Below are 26,420 nucleotides of genomic sequence, written 5' to 3' on the forward strand. Positions count from 1 at the left end.
ATCTGTGAGGAGGAAGGTGATCTCCGCGTCTTACTCTTCCGCCATCTTGCCTGAATCTCAAAGGTGTTATTCTTAATATCAAATTTTGAATAGCTGACTTTTTTTTTTTTTTTTTTTTCCGTATGCGGGCCTCTCACTGTTGTGGCCTCTCCCGTTGCGGAGCACAGGCTCCGGACGCGCAGGCACAGTGGCCATGGCACACGGACCGGGGCACGAACCTGTGTCCCCTGCATTGGCAGGCAGACTCTCAACCACTGCGCCACCAGGGAAGCCCATGACTTCTTTTTTTTTAAAAAAAAATAAGCATTCCTCTAATGCAGCTTTGGTTTTTTTTTTTTTCCTTTTAGTAACCATGCAGAATTATTTATTTTACTACCTATAACTGAAATACCAAAAAAACCTTATTTCCAAACCACAGAATGATGTTTTAGAATTTAGAATATGGATGTTTTTATCCCGTTACATGACCAAACAGAAAGTAATAAGTCCAGCCATTCAGCCTTGTTTTTAATCAAATTAATTAGCTTCATGCTATTTTTGGTTAGAACCTTTGAAAATTGATATGATTCAAATTTCCAATACATAATGACTTCTTGACACATATTAAGAATATATGTGGCAACTAACTATATATATCACAAAGAAAACCATTATAGACCAGGCTTTGTAAGAAAAAACTCATGTGCAAAAGGACTAGAGGCCCTATGCATGTGTGTGATAAATCTTTTGGCCACATTCACAGGGCCTCTGACCTTCTTAGCTAATTACCTTATAGCTGTTATATACTTAAAGGGAGTAAAAAATAATGACCATTCTGAAAATATAACATTTCAGTTTCATTTTATCCTTAAAAATTGCTAACCTCATTCAGTTTGCAAGAAGATCTTTACCTTGACCCAATTCCACTATATATAATGATGTTTCTATCTCTAAAATGTCACTAATGGAGTGAGGGTATGTGTGTATGTATATGTACACGTATGCATGTGTACAAGGAACCTATTACACAATTTAAAGATAGATTTTTTAAAACATACTATAGTGAGGTACAATAAACAATATATTTATAATTAATCTCTTTATGTTACTAAGTGCAGAAATTTCCTTTTCACTTACTTCCACTGCTGCTACAACCTGGGATATTTTCTCCAGGAGAATACCCCATGAGGCCTCCATTCCCATTAGGATTAGATGGCACTGATGCAAGAAGACCTAAAGGGAAAAAAATTTCCTATTAAGTTATGATCAAGATCAAGTTCAAGGATGGGTACATAAACAGCTGCCAAAGAAACAAATCAAAGGCATTTACTGACATACCTAGTCCTCTATATCGTGAAAGCTGCTGATAGATTTGTTTCATCCTCTCAATATTCAAACGGCTTGCCTCAGCATGGTTCACCATTGGTTTAGGATAATTAACTCCTATCAAACATTTGGCTACCTTTTGAATACCTTCTGGTGCATTCCAGGGATCATAGATATATTTTGCAGGGAAGCCTCTTAGGACAGGCAAATAACGTCTTTTGGGAAAAGGAAGAAAAATTATTAATAAAATGAACTATAAGCAAATTATAACAAACTATTTATTAGCTATGAATTACCAAAATCAAATCAATACCATTTAAATGATTTGTTACCCTTCTCCTCATCTCTGCTGCCCATAAAGAGTGGGGAATACCTTAAGCGTTGCTTAAACATGAAAAGTTCTTCCTAGATTAGCTATTCCAAACTGAATCATAATCATTCTTGATTTACCTGATATAGTCTCCATTGGGATCTGTTCTCCTACCAAAACCAACAGGGCAATAGCAGTGAAAAAATTGTTGGAAAAAGGAACTACAAGACAGCCACATCCAACTTCCAGCATTTATGCTCCAATCTGCATCAAGCAATAATTCTTCAAATACCTTCGGAAGTAACAGTAATCAATTAGTTTGCAGAAACATAATTCTCAAAGCAAGCATTTTTCCAGGTCTCTGTAGATCAAAAGTCAAGGCAAGAAAAAATCTAGCACAGAACTGTAAAATTAAACATTCCAAAGTTAGCTTCCTTGTCTGTGTTCTATTCTATAATGAGTTATTTCAGGGAAAGAAACATATTAGTAATATATAGATTTCTGAATAGAATTTACTATTCTAATCTTTGCAGTGTTATTGGAAGAGGGGAGAGTAAAAGTTATTAAAGTCACCAATTGAAAAGGATAAGATGGGATATGAGAAGATTAAAAAGCTAGGAAAAAAAGCAGTAAACACTTTCAAGAATGCAAAAATGCTACCAAATAAACCACCAACAAAAACTTAGAAGCTCAGTACATTGGCCTACATAATGGGAGCAATCAAATACAAATGACTTTAAAAATTCATTAGTATTATACAGTTTAAATTTGGGATTCCTTGATCCAAAAGGGAAATAGAATTAAAATAAATTATTTTTTATAAATTCGTTGTATGCTGTACATCTACCTCATGCACAACTTCGTACTAGGAAATACAGGAGATGTAAAAAAACATAGGATCAGAAATGGTCTTCAGATAGGGGAAATTTATGATATAGGCAGGAAGGTAAAACATATATTTAAGTCCTATTATATATAACCACAAGATGTCACAAAATGTTGTATGCTTCACATTATATAATATAATTATGACTAAAAAGCTATGGTATTGAAGTGAGACAAAATGATTTATAGCTTAAAATTTATAAAACAAATTTGCTATTTCTAAGAACTCAGATGAATCCTTTATGTGACAGAAATGATCACCTATAAATATATATCAACCCAATAAGTCCAGAGTATTAAATCTTATAGCTCCCTTGATGGCTAGGCTGATTTAGCCATTGAAATGACTTCAGGTTAACTGAACCAGTTTTCACCAGTTCTCCTATCTGATTATGCCACTCTGCTCCCCAAAAGTGTGTCTGTATGATGAGAATTAAATGCTTTTCTATTGAAAAAATTAGACTATAAATGAATCTACATAGTAGACAATTTTTAGGAATTGTTTTATAAAGGTATAGAGTTCTTCAAAATAAGGCCATACTACATTAGTTGGAAGAACACTTACCTTCATTCCTTCTTCCCAACTAATCCACAGGTCACCTCGTGTCAGGAAGCAAGCAACTGCGTGTCTGGCTAAATGATGGATCCAACCCTCCTGACGAAGCTGTGTCATGATGGCATCAATCCATGGAAAGCCTGTCCGTCCTTCCGCCCATTTCGCTAAAGCCTCAGGATTCTTATCCCAAGGAATCTGAACACAGATGGGATTTCCTTCCATTTTGTCAAAGCGTGGATTATTTGTTGCTGCTGTATAGAAAAATTCACGCCATAACAGTTGCCCATAAAGGGAAAGGGGAGGGGAACTGTTCTTTTTTACCTAAGATTAAAAAGCAAAGAAGTATTATCAGCAATTTAAGAAAAAAGTATTTTGAAAAATAAGCTCCAGTTCCAGATAATACCTTTTTGTAGAGATCTGTCAGTTTGAAGTAAAACAGTCGACATGACAAACAACCAAATCGGAGATAAGGACTGAGTCCAGTAGGGCTAGCAAGCAGGGAATTCGCATTCATTCGAGGTCTTTCAAAGTTTGCCACCCAAGCCTGAAAACACACAGAGAAAATTATGCTAACTAATTGCCTTTTCCATTTTAAAAGATTGTTTAAAGTTGAGATTTTTTGAAAAGTTACATAGTGCTTGGAAAATAAAATATAATTTTTCTAGCCACAAATGACAGATTTTAATAAAAAACAAGAAAGATAAAAGTGATCATTCTTTTGTTTTAGCCATCCTCATGCAGTAAATTCCTAACACAAGGCTGAGAGCACCTTCAATCTGTCTCTCTGACACCGAGAAAAATATGAAATAGAAGAACTCTATCCTAGCTTCAAAGTTATAGTCATCAGATACCAGCTTACAAAGAAAGAATAGAAGGGGTAGTATTGATAGTAGCTAAAGAGGAAATAATCAGAAGAGGAGGAAGAAGGGTATTTAAATGAAGAGATAGTTGTTAATTTTCAAACAATTAGGTTTGTGCTCTTTTAACGATTTCTCTCAATCCTTCTTTTTCAACAGTCTATTTTTTTGTTTTTAAAAAAGAGTGAAATTATTTTAAAAATGCCAGTTTGACAATATAAACATCATCTGTATTATCATACTTTTCTTTCCAAATGCCTTTCCAAACGTGTAAGTGCTTCAGTTTCTCCACCTGGCCACACTGCAGAAGATAAGCCATCTGTATCAAAACCTAAAAAGAAAAGGAAAGAAAAGAAAAAAAAAAAATTGACAGTAGCATAAAAATGAAATGACAGCCCTGGATAGGTCCTCAAAAATAGATGATATATAACATGGTCTCTGTTCTTTAAGATGGACATCTTAAGGTGATAACAGATAGACCACATATTTATAGAACACATAAATAATGCACAGATTTATCACTTCTTAGTTTAAGAGCTTCTTTTCTTTTTTCTCCTTTCTTTTCCTTTTAGTGCAAAATACTTTACATGTCAAATTAGAAGTGGGATTTTTCTGAATGGTTTATTAACTCTTAAGCTCCACATGTATTACCGTTTACACCTACCTAGTTCTTCCAGTGAAGGGACTCCATATTTCTCATCATGGTCATCAGACAGAGGAGTTGTGCACTTTTCTATCACTTCTGAAGTAATTGTCTCTACTGGTATCTCTAGTGGTTCCATTTTGCTGATGAGAGTCTGGAATCTTTTATAAGTAAGAGGTGGTTGTCCACCATTTAGTTCTATGATCCTATTACAAAAGTTAGTAAAATGCTGTTAGTATTTGAAAAATGACAATACATTTTGATTGATAAACTCTGAAAAGGCTTAAAATCAGAAAATTAAATGAATCACTTAAGACTTCTAGGAGAATGTTAGCTTCTTATAGGACCAAGAAACTTGTTAAAATAATTAACAAATCTAAAAATCATTCTCTTCATTTTATAGACATCTGCTAGGTATCAAAAATATAGTGTATGCAAATATCAAAACTTTTAAGACAAAGGGAATTAAACACCTATGAGTGGAAAAACAAGTGGCTAAATAAGTGTAAAGGCAAAAACAAAAAAATTATATATATGGAAATATAAAAACATACCATAACACAGCTCAAAGAATCTCTTAATCATCAATAAAAACTAAACCAGGCCAATATTATACCAGGGAGCAATCAGCAAGTCTCATTAATTAGGATTCTATATTACCGTCATGATAATCACTTGCTGTTTTCTATTGTGCTCATGTTTTTGTTAAATGTCAGCATACGTATCTTATGTATATAGTTTATATTTAATTCTGATCACTAATTTCTCAATTAAGTAATACTAAAAGGAAAGATAAGGCTTACCAATGGTAGTCTGAATTAGACACAATTTGGAAATACCAATTATTCTTTTTCACTATGGCCATTTGCTTACTAGCATTTAGCCTTACTAAAAAATTATTGGTAAAATCCAACTCCATCGTTTTATGCATCAGCAACTGAAGCCTCAAGAGAATTTAATAAACTAGTCAAGGTCACATAACTAATAAATAGCAAATCAAGGTTTTCTTAATCCAAATATAGTACAGTTTTCATTATACCACATATAATTATGTATCAGTTGTACATACAGAAAGTAACCACCATAAAAACTATGCTCTCTGCTTTTAGTAATTTTGCTTTGGTGTAATACTTTGAGTTTATATATAGGGTCATAATGAAATTTGTCCACTATAATGATACTACAATGACACCACTGAGGACACTGCTAATTACATAACAGAAGCAAAATTAAAATCTTAGAAAAAATGTTTTCTATATGTTACATTTTTATATGATGGATTATATGTGGTAAATACTCACACTCAATCTAACAAACATTCCAATTTTATGCACCACACTCAGTTTCCCACTTAAAGTAATTGCTCTTATCTTGTTTTGCCTCCTTGCTATCAGCTCTCTAAAGTTAAGAAATCTGGTAAACTAGAAGGCAAGTTTATTATCGAAGGATATATGACTTCTGGCTTAATATCAAGTAAGACCCTTGACTGAATCGAACCACAATATTTTGATACACTTGGAATAAAATTAACTAGCTTGTCATGTTACTTATAGAGTTAGCTTTATTAACTTGACAAAATGTGAAAATAAAAAAGTCAAATAACTTAAAAGGTACGTAAATTGTGAGATTTCAGCACTTGTAAGGATGACAGTGTGCTAAAGGTTAATGTTAACAAATCTTATTAACCTTCAAATCTTACAGCATATAAAACTTTCTAAATTTAAACTTGACCACGGAATCTTTGTTGGACAAAGCATTACCAAAAACTGATAGTTCAGGAAAATATACTTTGAGAAATAAGATATACCATTGTTCAGAAGACTATGTAATATTACATAAAATTTGCATATGGACTTAAAATCCAGATCGACTAGATATACACACATGAAATAAAATAACTTATGACAATCATGTAAAATATATCAAGGCAGTTTGTGGCTATGTATGTCATATAAACTATAAAATTAATATTGCTAAGAGCCCAGAAAGGCAAGTTAGTAGGCTGAGTTAGAATAGTCAAAGATAATTGTGTGGTGTTTTTAATAGTTTTGAAATTGAAATTCTGAGTATGTTTATCTTATGTATTTATGTCTGTAATTTTGGTATCTGTCACTGGGTAAACAAAAATCACAGAGGTTAAATAAAATGCTAAAGGTTTGACATATATTCACTTGATTCTCCCACAACTCTATTATGTATGTTTTTATTTCCACTTTATAAACTAGTCCCACAATACATTCCCACAGTACATTTTCTATGTACTTAAAACCACTGAAATGTACACTTAAAAGTGGTTAAGATGAAAAATATTATATGTATTTTACCATTAAAAAAACTTACTTGTCTAGGTCATATAATGTATGTGAAATTCGTACAATTACTTCTACTCCAGCTTCAGTAGCCAGTTTCTTAATAGCTGCATCTCGTTCCTTTCCAAAGGGCTCAGAATCATATTCAATTGAAAGTTTAGTAATGTTCCATTCCTAAAATAACAGAAAGGGGCAAAAACATATATAAATTTTAACACTTAGTTTTTCTATTATAATGACATAGGCTGGAAAAAAGTGAAAAGCTCCAATGCTACCTAGCATATAATAAACACTATATATAAGTGTTTGTCATGGTAAAATGGAAAAAAATAACATGTTACCAAGTTGCCGAAAGATTAAATGAGTCAATTCATATAAATTGTTTAGGACATAGTAGATAGTAAGTCCTCAGTGAATGATAGCTGTCATTATTACTAGCCATTTGTATATTTCTTACTTTGTGAGTTGCAGCTTATGTTTTCTTGGGTTTCTATCGCAGTTAATTTTTCTCTTAAGGATTTGTAAGAGCTCCTTACATTTTAATGATAGCAAGCCTTCTCTATCACCTGTGTCACTTTTTTTCCTTAAATAGTTTGTAATTTAATTCTATGATTTTTTTGACAAATAATTATTTAGTTTTTGGTTAGTAAATGTTGGAATTTAGAACAAGTCAATAACACTCCCTTCCCTTTTCCCTTTTTGAAAAGGAAGGGAATATAAGTCAGAAAACTAAAGGTAAAAATATAGGTCACACAGTCTCCCAAGGCAACTGAAATAAAAACAAAGATAAACAAATGGGACCTAATGAAACTTACAAGCTTTTGCACAGCAAAGGAAACCATAAACAGAATGAAAAGATAACCTACAGAGTGGGAGAAAATATTTGCAAATAATGCAACTGACAAGGGCTTAATACAAACAGCTCATACAACTCAACAGAAAAAAAAAACCAAACAACCCAATTAAAAAATGGGCAGCAGACCTAAATAGACATTTCTCCAAAGAAGAAATACAAATGGCCAATAGGCACATGAAAAGATGCTCAACATCGCTGATAATTAGAGAAATACAAATCTAAACTACAATGAGGTATCACTTCACACTGATTCAGATGGTCAGATGGCCATCACTAAAAAGTCTACAAATGCTGGAGAGGATATGGAGGAAAGGGAATCCTCCTATACTGTTGGTAGGAATGTAAGTTTGTACAGCCACTACGGAAAACAGCATGAAGGTTTTTGGTTTTTTTTTTGTAATGATTTTATATTGAAAAGATAATATTTTAGACATACTGTGTTAAATAAAATACATCTAAAAATTAACTTCACATTTTTCTTTTTTAAAGGTGGCTATTAGAAAATTTTAAATTACACATGTAGCTTCTGTTAGATAGTATTGTTCTAAGGTGTCCAAAAGCAGCTACCACCTCTAAATGGAGGGAAAATAATTAAGCAATGAATTAAAAAAGTTCCCTTTCTTCCCTGCTGCTGAGATTCACACCTCATTGTATGGGGTGTGCTGCCTCAAGAACAACCTTCCCTGTAGGGAAGAAACCTGCCAGAGAGCTAGGGCCAGAGCTGGTTCCTAGGAACAGCCCAGTGGGTGGCTGAGAAACTTCCTGCAGGGTATGGGCTGACTGGAGCTGATCTGTAGAATCGGTCCACTGCATGGCAGAGAAATTTGCCAGAGGGTGTGAATGAGCTGGAGCTTGTCCAGGAAGGCTACTGAGGTGAGGGTTACTGAGGTAAGTGCTACTGGTCCTCCCACATGCTCATTTGCTGGCTAAGGTGCTAGGAAAAAAAGTATAAAGATACCAAAAAGAAAGCCCCTTCTCTCCTGCTGTGACCTTACAAAGAACCAACAGCAATTTCTATTGACAAAACCTAAAATCAAGACAGTCGGCAAAGGAGAAAAGTTTACAGCATCCAGCTTCAGTATCACAAAGCAGGGCAAAGAAGGGTGGATTTGGAGCTGAGACAAGAAATTGTTTATTCCATGTTTATTTTCTCTATTGTTTGTCTGCTTTCAGTTTCATTGATTTCCATTCCTCTCTTTATTATCTCCTTTCTTCTACTATTGGTTTAATTTGTTCTTTCTCTATTTTTTAAGGTAGAAACTTAGTTCTTTGATTCTTTTCTAATAGAGTATTGAAAGCTATTAATTTTCCTCTAAGCACTGCTGTAGCTGAATCTCATAAATTTTGAAATACCGTATTCAAATATGGTATGCTTGATATACCGTATTTCCATTATCATTCAGTTACAAAGATTTGCTATTCTCTTGCTATTCATTTTATTTTAAAGTTTATTTATTTATTTTTTATATACTGCGATTTTATTTCAATCGCACAAAGTTAGCCTATAGGAAGTTTAAATGAAACAGTATGGTAAAAATAGCAGAGAACCAAAAACTCTAATAAGGAAGTACACTTAAAGCATGAGAATTCAATATTCATTACTGTTTCATCTTCAGTTTTGATTGACACTTGATGCCTGGAAATTTTGAAACAAACTTTGAGATCATGATGACTATTCTGAAGAGATTTCAGCACCAGCACTAAGATTTGTACATTCAGTTGGTTTGCAATTCACTTGTTAGCCATTTACATAGTGTATAGTACAGATTTGTCACAGGTCAGTGTTGAAGGAAAGAAGTATCTTCCTGTAATTAGAAAGGATTCCCTAAACTGCACTCAGCTGAAGACATCCAATGTACAAGAGCACGAAAACCATCATAATATTGTGGCTCCAAGGAACACAGTTTTGATAAGGAAAATAACCTAAGCTTCTGTTTCCCATTTTAATTACTGAAATCTCTAACAACAATAAAACTGTCACATAGGACAGTAAATGTATACCGTAATTCAATCAAACTTCTTGGAAAGAACACATTTTTGCTATTCATTTTAATTTAATTCTATTGAAGTCAGAGAATATTATTCTGTAAGATTTCAGTCTTGAAATTTGTTGATAACTGTTTTGCGACTGAACGTATGGTCTATCTTGGTGAATGTTTCATATGCACAAGAAAATAATGTGTATCCTCTAGTTCTTGGGTGTAGTGTTCTACAAATATCAGTTACATCAAATTGATTTCACAGTGTTATTCATATCATCCATATCTTTACTAGTTTTTGTATATTCTATCAATAAATGAGAGACGTAAAAATCACCAACTATGATTGTGAATTTATCTATTTCTCCCTTTAGTTTTATCAGTTTGAGATTCATGTGTTTTTATGCTATTAGTAGATAATACATATTCATGATGGTTATACTTTTTCTTTTAATACATTTCTTTCCTTCTTTCTTTTTGGCTGCATTGGGTCTTCGTTGCTGCGCGCATGCTTTCTCTAGTTGTGGAGAGCGGGGGCTACTCTTCATTGTGGTGTACAGGCTTCTCATTGTGGTGGCTTCTCTTGTTGTGGAACACGGGCTCTAGGCACGTGGGCTTCAGTAGTCGTGGTATGCGGGCTCAGTAGTTGTGGCTCATGGGCTCTAGAGTGCAGGCTCAGTAGTTGTGGCGCATGGGCTTAGTTGCTCCGCAGCACGTGGGATCTTCCCGGACCAGGTATGGAACCCGTGTCCCCTGCCTTGCCAGGTGGATTCTTAACCACTGCGCCACCAGGGAAGCCCAGGTTATATATTTTTGATGTGAGACTTTACTCTTCATGTGTGGTAATTTTGTCTTGAATTCTACTTCTTTATCTTACTGCTTACAAAGTACATCTTTTTCAGTCTCTTTTATTTCAAACTACGTTTCTTCACATTTAAAGTGTCTCTTCTAATCAGCATATAGTTGGTTCTTGCTTGTTTTTTTATGTAGTCTGATAAACTGTCTTTTAAATGGAGAGTTTAAAAAAGACCATTTACATTTAATATAATTATTGATATATTTGTGTTTAATTTTATCATGTTGGTAAGTTTTCCATTTGCCCATCTCTTCTTTTACTCCTCTGTGCCCCCTACCTGCCTTCATTTGAATGAATAATATTTTTAGTATTCCATTTAAAATTCCTCTATTAACTTTCTATAAATAGCTCTTTGGGTTATTTTAGATCACAACATGTATTGTTATCACAGTCTACCTTCAAATAATATATTACAATTAAATAATGTAAGAATTTACACATACTTCTATTTACCTTCTTCCTACTTTGTGTGGTCTTGTTACAGGTTTTATTTCTATATATGTTTCAAGCCCCACTATATTCATATTATTCCCTACAATTTATCAATATTAGTTGGTTTTAACCTGTCAATGGTCTTTTTAAAAGAAAATAGGATATATTAATATACATAACTAAAAAAAAGTGGTCTTTTATACTACCCATATTTTTAGTGCTCTTCCTTCTTTGAAGATCCTGTCTTCAGCCTAGAATTATTTTTTTTTACCTAGCAGAACTTCCTTTAATATTTCTTTTCAAAATAAATTTATTTATTTATTTTTGGCTGCGTTGGGTCTTTGTTGCTGCGCACGGGCTTTCTCTAGTTGTGGCAAGGGGGGGCTACTTCTTGTTGCAGTGCATGGGCTTCTTATTGCAGTGGCTTCTCTTGTTGCGGAGCACAGGCTCTAGGTGCATGGGCTTCAGTAGTTGTGGCACGTGGGCTCTGTAGTTGTGGCTCATAGGCTCTAGAGCGCAGGCTCAGTTATTGTGGCACAAGGGGTTAGTTGCTCCGAGGCATGTGGGATCTTCCCAGACCAGGGATTGAACTCATGTCCCCTACAATGGCAGGCAGATTCTTAACCACTGTGCCACCAGGGAAGTCCCCTTTTAATATTTCTTATAGTATAGATCTGATGGAAATAAATTCTCTCTGCATTTGTCTGCCTGAAAATGCCTTCACTGTGCCTTCTCTTTTTAAAAAATGAATATTTTTACTATTTCTAGCTTTTTTAAAATGCCATTCCATTGTCTTCTGGACTTTTTTTTTTTTTAGTAAGAAATCATCAGACACTCTTAGTGTGGTTCCCTGAATATGTCCTTTCTCTTCTGGCTGCTTATAAAATTTTCTATCTTTGGTTTTCAGTTAATTGATTATGATGTGGCAAGAGGTGGTTTCCTTTATGTTTATGCTGTTTGGGGTTTGTTGAGCTCCTTGGCACTGTAGGTTGATATCGTCCATCAATTTTGGAAACTCAATTATCTCTTCAAATATTTTTTTTCTGTCCCAATCTCTCTCTCCCTCTTTTTCCTAGGTCTACAATTATGGATATGTTAGGCCATTTACTATTGTTCCACAAGTCTCAGACACTCTATTCCCTTTTTAAAAAAATCTTCTTCCTCTTTGTGCTTCAGTTGGGATACTCTCTTCAACTTCACGGATCTTTTGTTCTGCTCTGTTCAATCTGGATAAACCCAATTAATGAATTTTCATTTTTGATATTGCATGTTTCAGTTCTAGGAGTTTCATTTGGTTCTTTTTAATACTTTCCATTTTTGTACTAAAATTACCATCTCTTTACATAGTTTTTCACCTGTTGACTAGATCCTCTACTATCTACAGCATAATTATTGTAAAGTCCTTTCTTTATTCTAATCCCAACATCTGCATCAACTGTGGGACTGGTTCCACTGACGGTTTTTCTTTTACTTGATTGCAAGTTACATATTCCTGCTTCTTCATGTGTCTCATAATTTGTGATCATACAACAGACAATGTTATAAAAGACTAGAAACGGAATAAACAACATTTATCTCTAGAGAAGTGCATAGTCTTTGCTCTGATAGAAGTTGAATTGCTGGAGTCAGTAATTGAGCTGGGTCTGGGCTTTGTTGCTGCTGTAATTAAATTTCATTCACCACTGGCTTCAAATATTTTGAGGGCAGGATTCAGATTTTTCTTCAACAGGGCTTGAGATGTGAGTACTAACAAGACTCCAGATGTCTCTCTCTGCTTTACAGCCCAGTCACTAGCTTTACAAACTATAGGACATCTCTCTCTGCTTTGCTGTCTACCCATCAGCTTTATGGTTGCTAAGGACTTCTCTTTGTTTTCCAGCCCTGTCCCCTAATTTTCTACACCTCTGGAGGCACCTTTCTACCCTGATGTCCTGTCTCCAGCTTCAGTGAACTGCTACTTTGCACTAAGTGAATGCCCAGTGCACTTCAATGAGGGATCCCTCTCTTCTGCCTCGCCCCAGCCTTTGGCACACTGCCACTGGTACTCCATGAAGGCACTGTAAGAAAGAACTGGAGAGTGGGTGTAAACTTACTCTGTGACTAGGGCTTCTTGAAATTCTAATCTGCCATGTCAGCCCACATATGACCACAAAAAGCTTGGTAAAATTTCAACTGGTTTCTCTTCACTCTCAACTATGGTAGAATCCCTTCTCTTCCTGCTGTGATTCCAGGGATGTAGCCATGGGTCTCTTCTTTCCCATGAAAGTCTCATCCCTTTATGCAATTTGGTTTACTTAGGTTTCTTTGTGTCATCAACTCTCTAATAGGTTAAAAAGAAACAAAAAACCTATGATATTGTGGCATATTTTCTTCCTTCACATTGTTAAGACAGGAATGTTGGTCTACTGCAACTTTCTACATCTTAACCAGAGGTGGAAGTCCCTAACTACTCTTTAGCCCCGGTTTTTTTTTTTTGTTTTTTTTTTGTGGTACGCAGGCCTCTCACTGTTGTGGCCTCTCCCGTTGCGGAGCACAGGCTCCAGACGCGCAGGCTCAGCAGCCATGGCTCACGGGCCCAGCCGCTCCGCGGCATGTGGGATCTTCCCGGACCGGGTCACGAACCCGCGTCCCCTGAATCAGCAGGCGGACTCTCAACCACTGCGCCACCAGGGAAGCCCTAGCCCCGGTTTTATTTTAAGCAACACGCGGTTAACCTCTGAATTTCAATAGTAAATATAACAATAAGATTACATGTAGTATTAAAACATTTTCATGTGAAATGAGTGAATATTCACTTTGCAATTTTAGGCACTAAGATTCATATCTGTTTTTGTGTATCACAATTATTTGTTTAACCATTCAGAAGGCATAATATGAACCACTAAATGGATGTGCAGTTCTTAAACAGTCACGAGTAATATTGTGAAAATAATTAAGAAACATAAAATTTTTAGAAAACAAAGTAATAAATAACAAACTTCCTGGGAGAAAGCATTTAAAGTAGTATAATTACATTAAAAAATGTTATCTCACAAAATAACCCAAACATAAAGAAGGTAAAGCTCTAAAAATTTCCACACATCCATCCATTACCCCTTCCTTTACTCCATAAATCTAGTCTCAGGGTTTTAAACACAATTTATATGTTTAAGGTTCCTAAGTTTAGTACAGTCTTCTCCCCTGAGCTCTGGACTTGAATCCCACTCAACAGATACATTCAGATGTCTAAAAGGCATCTCAAACTTAAAATGTTAAAAAAGGTGAACTCCTGATTTTTCCCTAAACTTGTTCCTCCTATATAGTCTTCCTCATCTCACTAAATGGCAACTCACTGTGTCATTTGCCCAGGCTAAAAACCTAGGAGTCATCCTTGACTCTCAAATACCACATATAAACAAACCCTATAGCCTCTATATAAAAAATATACCAAAATCCTACCACTTCTCAACACCCCTACTGCTACTCTAGTCCTAGTCACCATCATCTTGTTTCCAAATAACTGCCATGGTCTCCTAATTGATCTTTCTGCTTAAGTCTTTACAGCATTTCCATTCTCCAATATCTATTCTCTACAGTCAGAGTGATTCTTTTAAATGTAAGTGAAATCATGTCACTCTCCTATTCAGAAATCTCTCACGGCATCCCATTTCACTCAGAGTAAAAGCCAAAGTCCTTAACATGGTAAAGCCCTGTGATCTGGCTCCTGCAACCTTTCTGACCCTATCTCTTATTTTCATTCACTGTGCTCTGGCTAGAGCACACTGGCCTCCTTCCTTGCTGTTCCTAAATAAGTCATGGCACACTTCCACATCAGGGCCTTTGTAACTGCTGTTCCCTCTGCCTATGACACACTTTCCCCAAGCTGCAGTAGCTTAGAAGCTTCAAACAACTGGTTAATTCTCCAAGTCTGTCAGTTAACTAGATGGTTCTTCTGTTGGTCTCACCTGGGCTCACTCACAAGCTTGCAATCGGCTGGCAGCTTGGCTGGTGCCAGAGCATCTAAATGACCTCTCACACATTTCAGACCTTGGTGCTGGCTATTGGTTGGCCCACTCTCTCTACACGTGGTCTCCCATAATTTGACATTCTAGCCCAGTCCTTACATGGTACAAGGAGCATTCCAAGTGGGCAAAGGTAGAAGCTGCAAGGTCGCTTGAGGCCTAGGATTTGAAACTCGGTATCTCCTTTGGCACTCGGTATCTCCTTTGGCACTTAATGAAAACAAGATATAAGGCCAACCCAGATTTAAGGGAGGAGAAAATAAACTCTACCTTTTGATGAACAAGCTGTAAAATTTTGTGGATTCAATATATCACACCCCAGATATCTGCATGGCTCTATCTCTTCATATATTTGCTCAAAGGTTACCTTATCAGTGAGGCCTTCCATGATTCCATATAAAGTAACTATCCTTCCCTCACCTTGGGACTTTCTATCCCATTTTATTTTAGCACCTATCACCACCTGACATTGCATATTTACTTTATTATTGGTCTGCTTCCCAATATAGTGTAAGCTCTGTGAAGGTAGGAACTTTTTCTGTTTGGTTCACCAGTATATCCCCAGCACTTTGAACACTGCCATGTACATAGCAGGCACTCAATCAATATCTGTTGAATGAATTATCTTATTCAAATGAGCATGTACCATGAAATAATAAAGCAAGAATCCAAAATGACTCAAAAAGCATAATATAAATTTATGCATGTGAAATGTTAGTGGCTTTATATGTTCTTCTTTGATTTATTCTGTGATTTTGAACAAAACATTTTATTATGCTTCAGTGTGTCCATCTATAAAGACTTTAGACACATGTCTCTATTTCTTGGATATAATGAGAATGTTTTAAACCGATACTTTAAACTCTTCATAAAAAGTTTCTGCGGGCCCTACAATATTGCATGGTCTTGGTAGCTTATCACTCTGGCACCAAATGTAGAAGATTTAACTGCAAAATAATAATAATTTACATAAGACACCTATGATTAATACTGTCATTCAAGTTTTGCCTAGGCTAGTGTCTGCTAAGTTTATCATTTCTTCAGTAGAACATGAAAAGAAAAAAAAAGCCATCTTGTCAGCTTATATTAAGTTAGAATTTAACTGAGAAAAATTCTAAGTAGAAAACACATAAGAAAAAACAAGTTTATCCAACATAGGTGTGTGCAAAAATGTGTTTATAAAAATGCTCTGGTCCCATTCCTAAATCTACTTAGTATAAAGAGAATAAAATGAGTGAATGCTATAGAAAGAAGGTGCACACTAGAGGAGACGTCAGTACTGAAATCACTATTTCCACCCCAGTAAACTAAAGGCACTGTTAACAGGTCTAAACCAGTTTTACCTCCAATGTGGGAAGCTGGATTACTTACCTATTAAAGTTCTCACTATCTGCTGTACTAGAATAATAAAACCAGAGACAGTAATGTAAATGAGTCAGCTAGTTACTGACAAAAGAATCTTCCTCTTCAGAGAAACTGGGGGGTGTAAGGGTTAGGGGTGAGAAGGAGACCTGCTTTTCATTGTACATACTCTTGGGTTCTTTTTTGGAAACACATGCAAATAGTACCTCTAAACAAAAAGTAAAAATAAAAATATCAGTACAATAAAAAGAGGAATTAACTCCCTCTATGGTTCAGACATATTAAATAAATCTGAAAGTTTTCATAAATGACATTTTATATAGACTACTGTATCAGAATACAATAATAAGCACTCTAGGTATATTAAAGTATATTCATGTATCTGTATTTTATGGCCCTTGCAGAAACCACTGCCTCTCTGTCAAAGTAACAAGACAGGACATCATCTATATACAGAAGATAGTTTGATCCAATAATATGCTACTCAGGCAGAAGAAAGCTCAAAATAAAAAACACAAAAGACTTGCTGAGTTAAACCATATTTTTTAAAGCAGGTAAATGTTTTGTTATTCTAAAAGTACTTAAAAATCCTCAAGATTCATTTTACTTATAACACATGGATTTAGATAGGGTTGAGCAGTTATTCACATATACTTTTATACTTGTGAGATGCTGATAAACTATTACGATTGTTTCTGATATCCTTTCTTCTCAGAGCTCTTCCATGTACCTAGGTTAAATTCTGACTCTAAGTAGCTACAGTAGTAAGAAAACTTTTATAAAATAAATTTTCACTAGCTACAACTGTTGTATTAGTCAAACTCTAAACATTAAAAGGTTCTTTCACACTGATGAAAAAAAGGCTAAGTAGTGTTGGTTTGATTCTCAGCACTGCGGATATTTCATTCAGGAAAAGGAACTGTTTTCTTGTGCATTAGAAGTGGAAACAATGCTATTATAAAAATTTGATGTATCAAACAGCTGCAAGAAAAAAACAGATATACATTAGGAATACTAATGGTAGTAAATAGGAAGGGATAGATTAACAAAGCCAAAAAACTCAGTTTCTGGTCTGAACACTTCCATGAGCTAGTTTTATGACCTAGGTCAGCTCATTTAATCTCTCTAGGACTAATTTTTTTATTTGGAAAAAAGGGGAGGAAATAAGATTAGGAGATTTTTAAGATTCTACCAAGTTAAAAACATTACAGTTTTGTAGCATGTCAATTGTTACAGCCCTTTGACTCAGAAAGTCTTATAAGAATTGTCCCACAAATGTACTGGCACATGTGAGCAAAGATTTCTTTTTTGTGAACAAGGATGTTCACTGACAGCATTACTTGTATTAGCAAAAGGCCTGTGGAAAAATAACTAAATGTTCAATAGAGAGCTAGTGAAAGAAATTATACCCTCAAAAAATTAAAAATAGAACACAGATAATATGGTAATATGAGCCAGCAATTCCACTCCTAGGTATTTATCTGAAGAAAACAAAAGCACTAAATCAAAAAGATATATGTACCCCAATGTTCGTTTCAGCATTATTTACAATATCCAATATATGGAAGCAACCTAAGTGCCCTCCAACAGATGACAGGATAAAGATGTACACACACACACACACACACACACACACACACACACTGAAAGATTACTAAGCCATAAAAAAGAATGAAATCTTGCCATTTGTGACAATGTGGATGGACTTTGAGGGCATTATGATATGTGAAAATAAGTCAGACAGAGAAAGACAAACAGTATGTTTTCACTTATATGTGGAATCTAAAAAACAAGCAAACAAATATAACAAAACAGACATAGGCTCACCAGATACAAAGAACAAATTAGTGGGGACTTTCCTGGTGGCACAGTGGTTAAGAATCCGCCTGCCAATGCAGGGGACACTGGTTCGATCCCTGGTCCGGGAAGATCCCACATGCTGTGGAGCAACTAAGCCCGTGTGCCACAACTACTGAGTGTGCACTCTAGAGCCCGTGCTCTGCAACAAGAGAAGCCACCACAATGAGCAGCCTGTACACTGCAATGAAGAGTAGCCCCTGCTCACTGCAACTAGAGAAAGCCCAGGCATAGCTACGAAAACCCAAAGCGGCCAAATAAATAAATAAATAAATAAATAAATTTATTTTAAAAAAACCCCAAAAAACCAAAAAGGAACAAATTAGTGGATACCAGAGGGAAGTGGGGTAGGGGTAGGGGTGAAACCGGTGAAGGGGATTAAGAGGTATAAGCTACCAGTTATAAAATAAATAAGTCACAGGGATATAATATACAGCTCAGGGAACACAGTCAATATTTTATAATAACTTTGCATGGTAATCTATAAAAATATTGCATCACTATGTTGTACACCTGAAACTAATATGATATTTTAAGTTAACTATACTTTAATTAAAAAAAAATTAACAGCATATCTATACAATGCAGTACTATGAAGCCATTTAAAAGACTGAGAAAGTAACATGGAACAATCTCCAAAATATATGGTTATGTGAATAAAGCATGGCATAGAATGGTATAACATAGCACGTTCTCACCTTGGTTTAAAAAGGGGGGATGGTTAACATCCACAGAAACACAAATATGTGTATATAAACACATACACATATGCATTCTTATTTGTGCAAAGAATATTTCTAATGAATACACAAACTGGTAGTAGTTGTTGCTTCTGAGAGGGGAACTGTCAGTTTAAGGTAGAAGAAAGATACTTTTCATTGTAAATCATTTTTTTCACTGTCTGATTTTACACTGTGTAACATTTTTATTAAACAGAGAAAATATCCACAATATTTTATTTAAAAGCACTTATATTTCCCATACTTTACCCCAAATACATGTCTTCTCTGACAAAAGATTATTGTTCTATGCAAAGATTTTTCCAATAACCTTGAAAAGCCTGGGAAACACATCTGCTGGCTGTCCACGAATCACAAACAGACGAGAGTTTAATTTTCGCAGATTGGCATCAAGGTCTTCAAGACATTGAAGCAAAAATCTAGAGAGAGGAAAATATTATTTAAATTCTTCAAAATATATATTTAGAAGATATAAAGTAATGTAAAATCATGTTATTCTAAAATTTGAAATGCCACCTCATCACTTTTTTACCGCTTATCATCTTATTTCCAGCTTATATAGAAATTACTGTTTCCAGAAATCATACTTAAAATTTTTTTCAATTATAGCACAAATTTCTCAGTATTTTTTAATAAAGTTCCTAAATTAAATTGCTAACTTTCATTAAATACGAGTGACTGTTAGCAAAGTTTAATTTGTAAACATAAAAATTATATAAAGAAATAAAGTAGGGACTTCCCTGGTGGTCCAGCAGTTAAGAATCCGCCTTCCAACGCAGAGGATGCAGGCTCGATCCCTGGTCGGGGAACGAAGATCCCACATGCTGTGGGGCAACTAAGGCTGCACACTTCAACTACTGAGCCTGTGTGCCACAACTAGAGAGAAGCCCACGTGCCACAACTATGACCCAACGCAGCCAAAAATAAATAAATAAATAAATATTTTTAAAAAGAAATAAAGTGATTAAATGAATTGATCTCATTGTTGAAACTTGGTGAAATAAATTCAAGTTCATATAGGAGAGCCACCTTGTAAAATCTAGAACATTTTCTACTGGAAAAAAAGGTAACATCCTATTTAATCACTCTGAGCAATCGTAATTATCTATGTACGAGAGAGAAAGTGTAATGCCCATTTTCAAATTTCTAATATAATTAAAGAAAAAGAATCTGATAATAGATAGATGTTAAATTATGTGGCATTAACTCTCTGAGTGTAGAGAATGCCAGATTAATTTTTTCAAAAACGGTTTCATGATGCAGGTGGGTCTATAGATCTTTTTTCAATGAAATAATTATCAATAAGTCTTATGCATAATAGGTATCTGGGGAAATTCTGGGGCAGAGGCAGAAGACTGCTTACTTTGCATCTTCCATTGGGAAGAAATGGAGCAGTCCACAAGAGCAAATCCAAAAGAGATATCACCCCTGGAAGGTTCAACCTCATTGTTTGCCTCATGTTAATTTTCTCTAATATTTCATCTAGATTCTGTTCCTCTCAGCTGGATATATCTTATTTCCTCTCTACTCTGCTTCTTCTTTGTTTTTCAACTTAAATATCTATCTGCCTTTTCTACAGGCCACGTGCTCTTTCAGAATAATGATCGTGTCTTACTTGTGAGAAGGAGTGGTTAAAATGAATGGAAAGGCATATTTCAGAACTGCATTGTCCAATATGGTAGCCACTAGGCACAGGTAGCCATTTAAATTAATTAAAATTAAAAATTCAGTTCCTCAGTCACACTTGCCACATTTCAAGGCCTCTCAAGAGCTACATGTGTGCCTAGTAGCTACCATATTGGACAGCACAGGTGAAGAACACTTCCATCATTGCAGAAAGTTCTACTGGATAGCATTTTTCTAGAAGATTATTCAGAATAGATCATTTTGTTGTCTTTGCCCATTCTGATCCCATAATTTCACCAAGAAAGTCTTGTTAATTTTCTACAACTGTAGTTATTAGTGACATCAGTATACCTAGTCAAGTTTGATATTCCTTCCCCTTTAGAAATCATCATCTCTACGGGCTTGGGAAGTCACAGTGCTATACTCACAAGGATGTTAAATACATCCCACCATTTCACCTTAGGAAGTCTCACAGTTGTCCTTAAACAAATATATACTCACATTTATATTTCACAACATCCCCTTTCTGTCTTGGTTTGGAGTTACCCCCCTAATACCCAATCCCCATCCCAACCCACCACTGCCAATGTGCTAATACTTTGGGGAGAATATTGTTGTTGTTTCTTGTTAGAGCAATATAAAAGTATCTAAGTTTTGTAAAATTATCCATAACTATAAATAACTTATCATGTTCGTTGAGAAATGTTTATTGGGAAGCATCTAGTTTTCTGTATTTGCTTGGCAAAAGAAATTTTAGAGCCTGTAGTATTCAGATCAAAAATTAAGAAGTTGAATGAACTAGCAACTTTTAAGTTTTCTTAAATTTAAACAGTACAAAACTAAAATGTCCTGGAAGGATAATCCAAGGCAGAGATAATCCTCAAGTCTCTTTTGTAGTATTAGTTTCAGTATCTTCTCTAACCAGAGCTGGTAGTAAGTAGCAAGAGTTCACCATATTCTACTTTTCTGGTAGAAAAGTTTTTTTTGTTTTTTTTTTTGCGGTACGCGGGCCTCTCACTGTCGCGGCCTTTCCCTTTGCGGAGCACAGGCTCCGGACGCGCAGGCTCAGCGGCCATGGCTCACCGGCCCAGCCGCTCCGCGGCACGTGGGATCTTCCCAGACTGGGGCACGAACCCGCGTCCCCTGCATCGGCAGGCGGACTCTCAACCACTGCGCCACCAGGGAAGCCCTATAGAAAAGGTTTTATGCAGTACAAGCAGGTCAATGATAGACAACAAGATGGGAAAAGAAAAAAAAAGGATCTGATTCATTTATAAAATGAACAAGGAAGCCTGGATTAGTTAATAATTAGCCCTTTATTTTTCCCTTTCTTGTTCACAAGCTGAATAAGCATTCTTAATGCTTTTCAATAAATACTCTATGAACCAAACAAACACTGTACAGAATGACATGGACTGAAGCAATGGAAAAAGTTTTGCAACCAGAAAGTTAATTTTGTTTTGGCACTTCATAAAACAAAGGAACAGAAATTGTATTGCAGTATGATGTTTTTCTCCCATAGATGTTATTGATGGTGTTTTTCTTCCATGGATGCTATTGTTTATATCACTATAATTTCACATAAAGATTGCAGATATACAGTGGACTCAAATAGGTATTTCAGAAAAGACTTGTGAAGAAAAGAAAAAGAGCAGGATGGAGGAGAACATATCGGTGGATGCTGTCCTTTGTTATAAGGCACTATGACTTTTAAAACTATTGCATATATTATTTGGATAAAATAAAATTTACTTTGCATATATCTACTTGTTAACTGGAAGGATACTCACCCAGCTATTAATAATAGCTACCCTTGGGGAGAGGGAGTTTGGGGTGAGGGTAAATAAGAGAGAAACATACACTTTTTAAAAATGTCATAAAAGTTATAAAATTGACAATTAGCATATTCATTCAAAGTAGAACAAAACAGAAATATTATATTTACTGTAAACCTGGTTTAACACATAGTGAACATATTTTCAAAGCAACAGACATACTTCTATGGCATCAATTTTCATGGTTTCATAGTATTCCATTGCATAGATGTCCCATAATTTAACAATTGATAGCAACAAGTTACTATCCCTCAATCAATCTTGAAAAGTTATAATTTCCTCATCTGTTAAATTGGAATAGTAACAGGGCCCATATCACACTATTGTTGTGAGAATTAAATAACATATGTGAAGCTCTTAGAACAGTGCCTGACCCATAGTAATAAGCATGATTATATAACTTTTATTATTTTTTTAGTCTCCTCCTTCCTATCACTTCTATTCTTGCTACAATAATTCTATCCCTTGTTATCTCTTGCTAGTATTATTTGCTGCAATGCCTTAAAATGGCTCTGCCTACCAACAATCTCTCTCCACTCTTATCCATTTTATACACAATATGAAATCTTCCTGAGGCACACTTTCCTGTAAAAAGGTCTTCAAAAATTCATTCTCTATAGAATAAAGAACAAATTATTTTGTTTGACTAACTTCGGGTTCCAGGGTTCATTTCCTACTATTCCTCTTTCCCTCCCGCCAAACCAAACTACTTCTCTTTTCCCCACACATTCAATCTCCTGGAATTTGCTCCATGCTCTTCCCTCGGCCTGGAGTACCTTTCCCAATTCCCATCTCTTTAAGTTCACATTCTACTAATCTTCAGTCTTCCACCTGAAAGTAATTTCTCCATCCCCTAAACCCTCAAAGGACATAACCTCATCCTAGAGAAACTTTCAGATTGTACGTTATATGATAGCTATCATATATAGATCACCTTCTCCTCCTGAAGGATTTCAAATTAAGTATCTGTGTCTCACTCCTAACTACACAGTTTTCTTTATCTGTGTTTTGGATTCTACATTTGGCAAACGAATCTCATCATGTGCCTTACATAATTTGTTGAAAAGATCAGAAATAGTAGAAAATAACCCATAGAGTTGTCTTGAACATCTGCTGAAAGGATAGAAAGAGCATAAAATAACTAGTACTTGGTAGATATTCATTCAGCAGAAGTTATCATTATTCTCCCTTGGGAAAAATTTATAGTTTTGAAAGAAGTAACATGTATTTCTATATGTAAATACCGGGGCATGACAACAGAAGATAATGAATTAGTTAATGCCTACATCTATATACATAATCATCTTGAATTCTTAACTTTCTCTGAATGTGACTTTGAACAAAGGTTTGATGAAAATCTTTCCCACAAGGCAAGGCAAATGTGAATATGAATATATATACAACAAGATACAGTGCAATTAAGACCCTGAATCAACTAATCTCTAAGCATATAATTCTTCCTTGATAATACCATAAAATCTCCAATACACCAAGTTCAAAATATCAACTCATTGACAGGTAAGATTTCTTTTTAGTGCTGAAGGAATAATGTTACTTCAAAGGGTACTCTATGGTCTAACTTTTCATCCTTTACCCTCAACTGGGAAGAGAGTGAGTTCTGCCAGAGTTCAGATTCAATGTGTTTCAGAGAACACATCAATTTCAACCTTTATATATTATGAATGCATGTACCTAAGAACAGGAATCCAACATTGAATGGAATGATTTAATACAATACATTGAAATTGCATAAGGTACGTTTTTTTTTTTTGACCCCACCGTGCAGCTTGCAGGATCTCAGTTCCCCGACCAGGGACTGACCAGGGCCACGGCAATGAAAGCGCAGAATCCTAACCACTAGGCCACCAGGGAACTCCCCATAAGGTACAATTTTAATAGGAACTTATTTTCAGACTTTATCCAATTTGGCATGTTTACTGTTTTCTTGAAACCATACCCATTTGAAGGCTCAGTTAATAATGCTATTAACTACATGTAACAAGTTGATTTTTAAATAGGCCGAAGGGTAGTAAAACTCACTACACCCCTCTGCATAATTGTATTGCCTACACAGAAGAACAGTTCTGGTACTATTTAATTACAATACTAATTGCAGCACTTCAAAATAAATTGAAGAGGGGTTAGGTGAGAAAATATATTTCTTCACTTTAAACATTTTAAGGATTTTTTTTTTTTTACCTCCAGCGATCACTACCTTATTGCTATTAGGAAAAATTACATGCGGTGAGTTTCTTTATGCTGGTTCCAAAAGATGATTTCAACATGAATCAACAGAAATAGTTTCTTAAAGTAGGTCATTGTTATAGCAACCAGTGGGCAGTTTGGTATACTCCCCATAACAATGACCTACTTTCCAGCCTATGCTAGTACAGCTTTATATAACTAGAATTTCTAGTTCTGGCTATAAAACAGTCTAAAAAAGGCAACAGTAAGATACAACATAATCCCATTCCTGCTAAAAACAAGGCATTATGAATTAACACGTATCATACCAGAATAAAGCCATCTGGTTCTGCACTCTAGTTTATAAAATATATCTTATCACATGCTCAACAATGAAAACTACACTTAGAATATCTAAACCAAAACAATTCATTGCTGACCCTAGAGAAGTGATTTACAGACTATAAATTAAGATCATTAAATCACATGCAAAATATCTTCTCTTCTACCCTTCCTCCTTGTGAAACAACAGTTAAATTTTTTAAAATAAAAGTTCTGGATATACTAACTATAATAAGGGAAAAAATGGAGAGTCTCAGTCATTAAGCAGTCATTGGTGTTTCATTAGAAGTTCAAAAATTATAACTAGCAATTTGTCTCTTTATAAATTGAATAAAGTTTACATATGCTTTTTTTCTGGTTTGTAACAAATTTTTAGTGCTCTTATCTAACATTATTCAAATTATCAGAATATTTGTGATATACACTTTCCCTGAAGAGAACAGTTTAATGTTGAATAGGATTAAATATGTATTTTAAAAGCAAATTTTATATTTTTTCCAGGCTCTAATGGTTCATAAATCAGTGGTTCTAAATCATGACACAATGTCACTTTTTATAACAAATATTTTTCACTGCCTTATTTTAAATTCTGAAATGAAATTCATAGATAACATATCCTTATATACAATTTTAAAGCATTAATATAATGCTCCAATGTAATATATGAGAGAAGTTTAAGGAAAGTCATTTATATTTTTAAAAGAAGCAATATTTACTTACCATAAGTAAATATCTGGGTATGAAACAAAAAGACAATGAATTAGTTGGATGCCTACACCTACATACAGAATCATTTTAAATTCAACAGCTACAAAAACAGAATGATACAGTTGTATTATTGGTGACTCAAATACCATGAGTGTTACTGCCTTTGGTTTTCTGTAATGTTGAGCAAGATTTAGTAGAGGTCTGGACGAATTTCAGTCTTCCCTTGATTCACATTGGTGATCAATATATTTCAGGAACACTCAATGTATATTAAAATTGTGTAAAAAACACCTAGTGTTTACACATAAAAATGGATTTAGGCTCTAGATTTTGAAAATCATGAATAAGTTTTTTACTTACTAGATGTTTCATGAAACATCTAGTATAATATTTGAAAGTTATGTGGGACTGAGGACAACTATTTATTTTGAGAGACTGTCCTGAGCACTGCAAGAAGTTTTCCATCCTCAGTCTCTCCTCATTAATTCCACTAGGACCCTCCAATCACTATGACTACCAAAACTGCCCCCATAAATTCCTAAAACACCTTCTAATGAATGACATTATTCATTATCCACATAATATTCTTGATTTGAGGAATACAAGATAAATGATATGAAATTCCAACACTCAAGGAGCTTAAAATTTAGAAAAGAAACCTGAAAATGTACATGATGTATATGAATATAACAGAAACTGTTATGGCAGAATGCAATATATATTATAAGAGACACATATGAATACCAGTAATTTGCTTTGAACAATCAGGAGGGAACA

The 26,420-nt window shown here is 34.9% G+C and overlaps 1 protein-coding gene across 5 annotated transcripts in view; it reads right to left on the reverse strand.

Moving 5' to 3' along the window:
* Positions 1 to 26,420, reverse strand: part of CRY1 (cryptochrome circadian regulator 1) — a 93,918-nt gene that overhangs the window by 12,908 nt on the left and 54,590 nt on the right. For 4 of the 5 annotated variants that reach the window (XM_055085286.1, XM_024127404.3, XM_024127403.3 and 1 more), the window contains exons 2-10: positions 19,259 to 19,367; positions 6,897 to 7,039; positions 4,578 to 4,762; positions 4,156 to 4,244; positions 3,460 to 3,600; positions 3,066 to 3,377; positions 1,756 to 1,907; positions 1,318 to 1,520; positions 1,117 to 1,212 (exon numbers count right to left, since the gene is read on the reverse strand). In XM_055085286.1, the coding sequence (XP_054941261.1) occupies positions 1,117 to 1,212; positions 1,318 to 1,520; positions 1,756 to 1,907; positions 3,066 to 3,377; positions 3,460 to 3,600; positions 4,156 to 4,244; positions 4,578 to 4,762; positions 6,897 to 7,039; positions 19,259 to 19,367 (1,430 nt within the window). Of the gene's footprint in view, positions 1 to 1,116; positions 1,213 to 1,317; positions 1,521 to 1,755; positions 1,908 to 3,065; positions 3,378 to 3,459; positions 3,601 to 4,155; positions 4,245 to 4,577; positions 4,763 to 6,896; positions 7,040 to 19,197; positions 19,368 to 26,420 lie in introns of all 5 variants that reach the window. The other variant, XM_028490549.2, reaches the window with a different exon arrangement.

The sequence above is a fragment of the Physeter macrocephalus genome, chromosome 6 (genome assembly GCF_002837175.3).
Source record: "Physeter macrocephalus isolate SW-GA chromosome 6, ASM283717v5, whole genome shotgun sequence".
In the NCBI taxonomy this organism is placed as follows: domain Eukaryota; kingdom Metazoa; phylum Chordata; class Mammalia; order Artiodactyla; family Physeteridae; genus Physeter; species Physeter macrocephalus.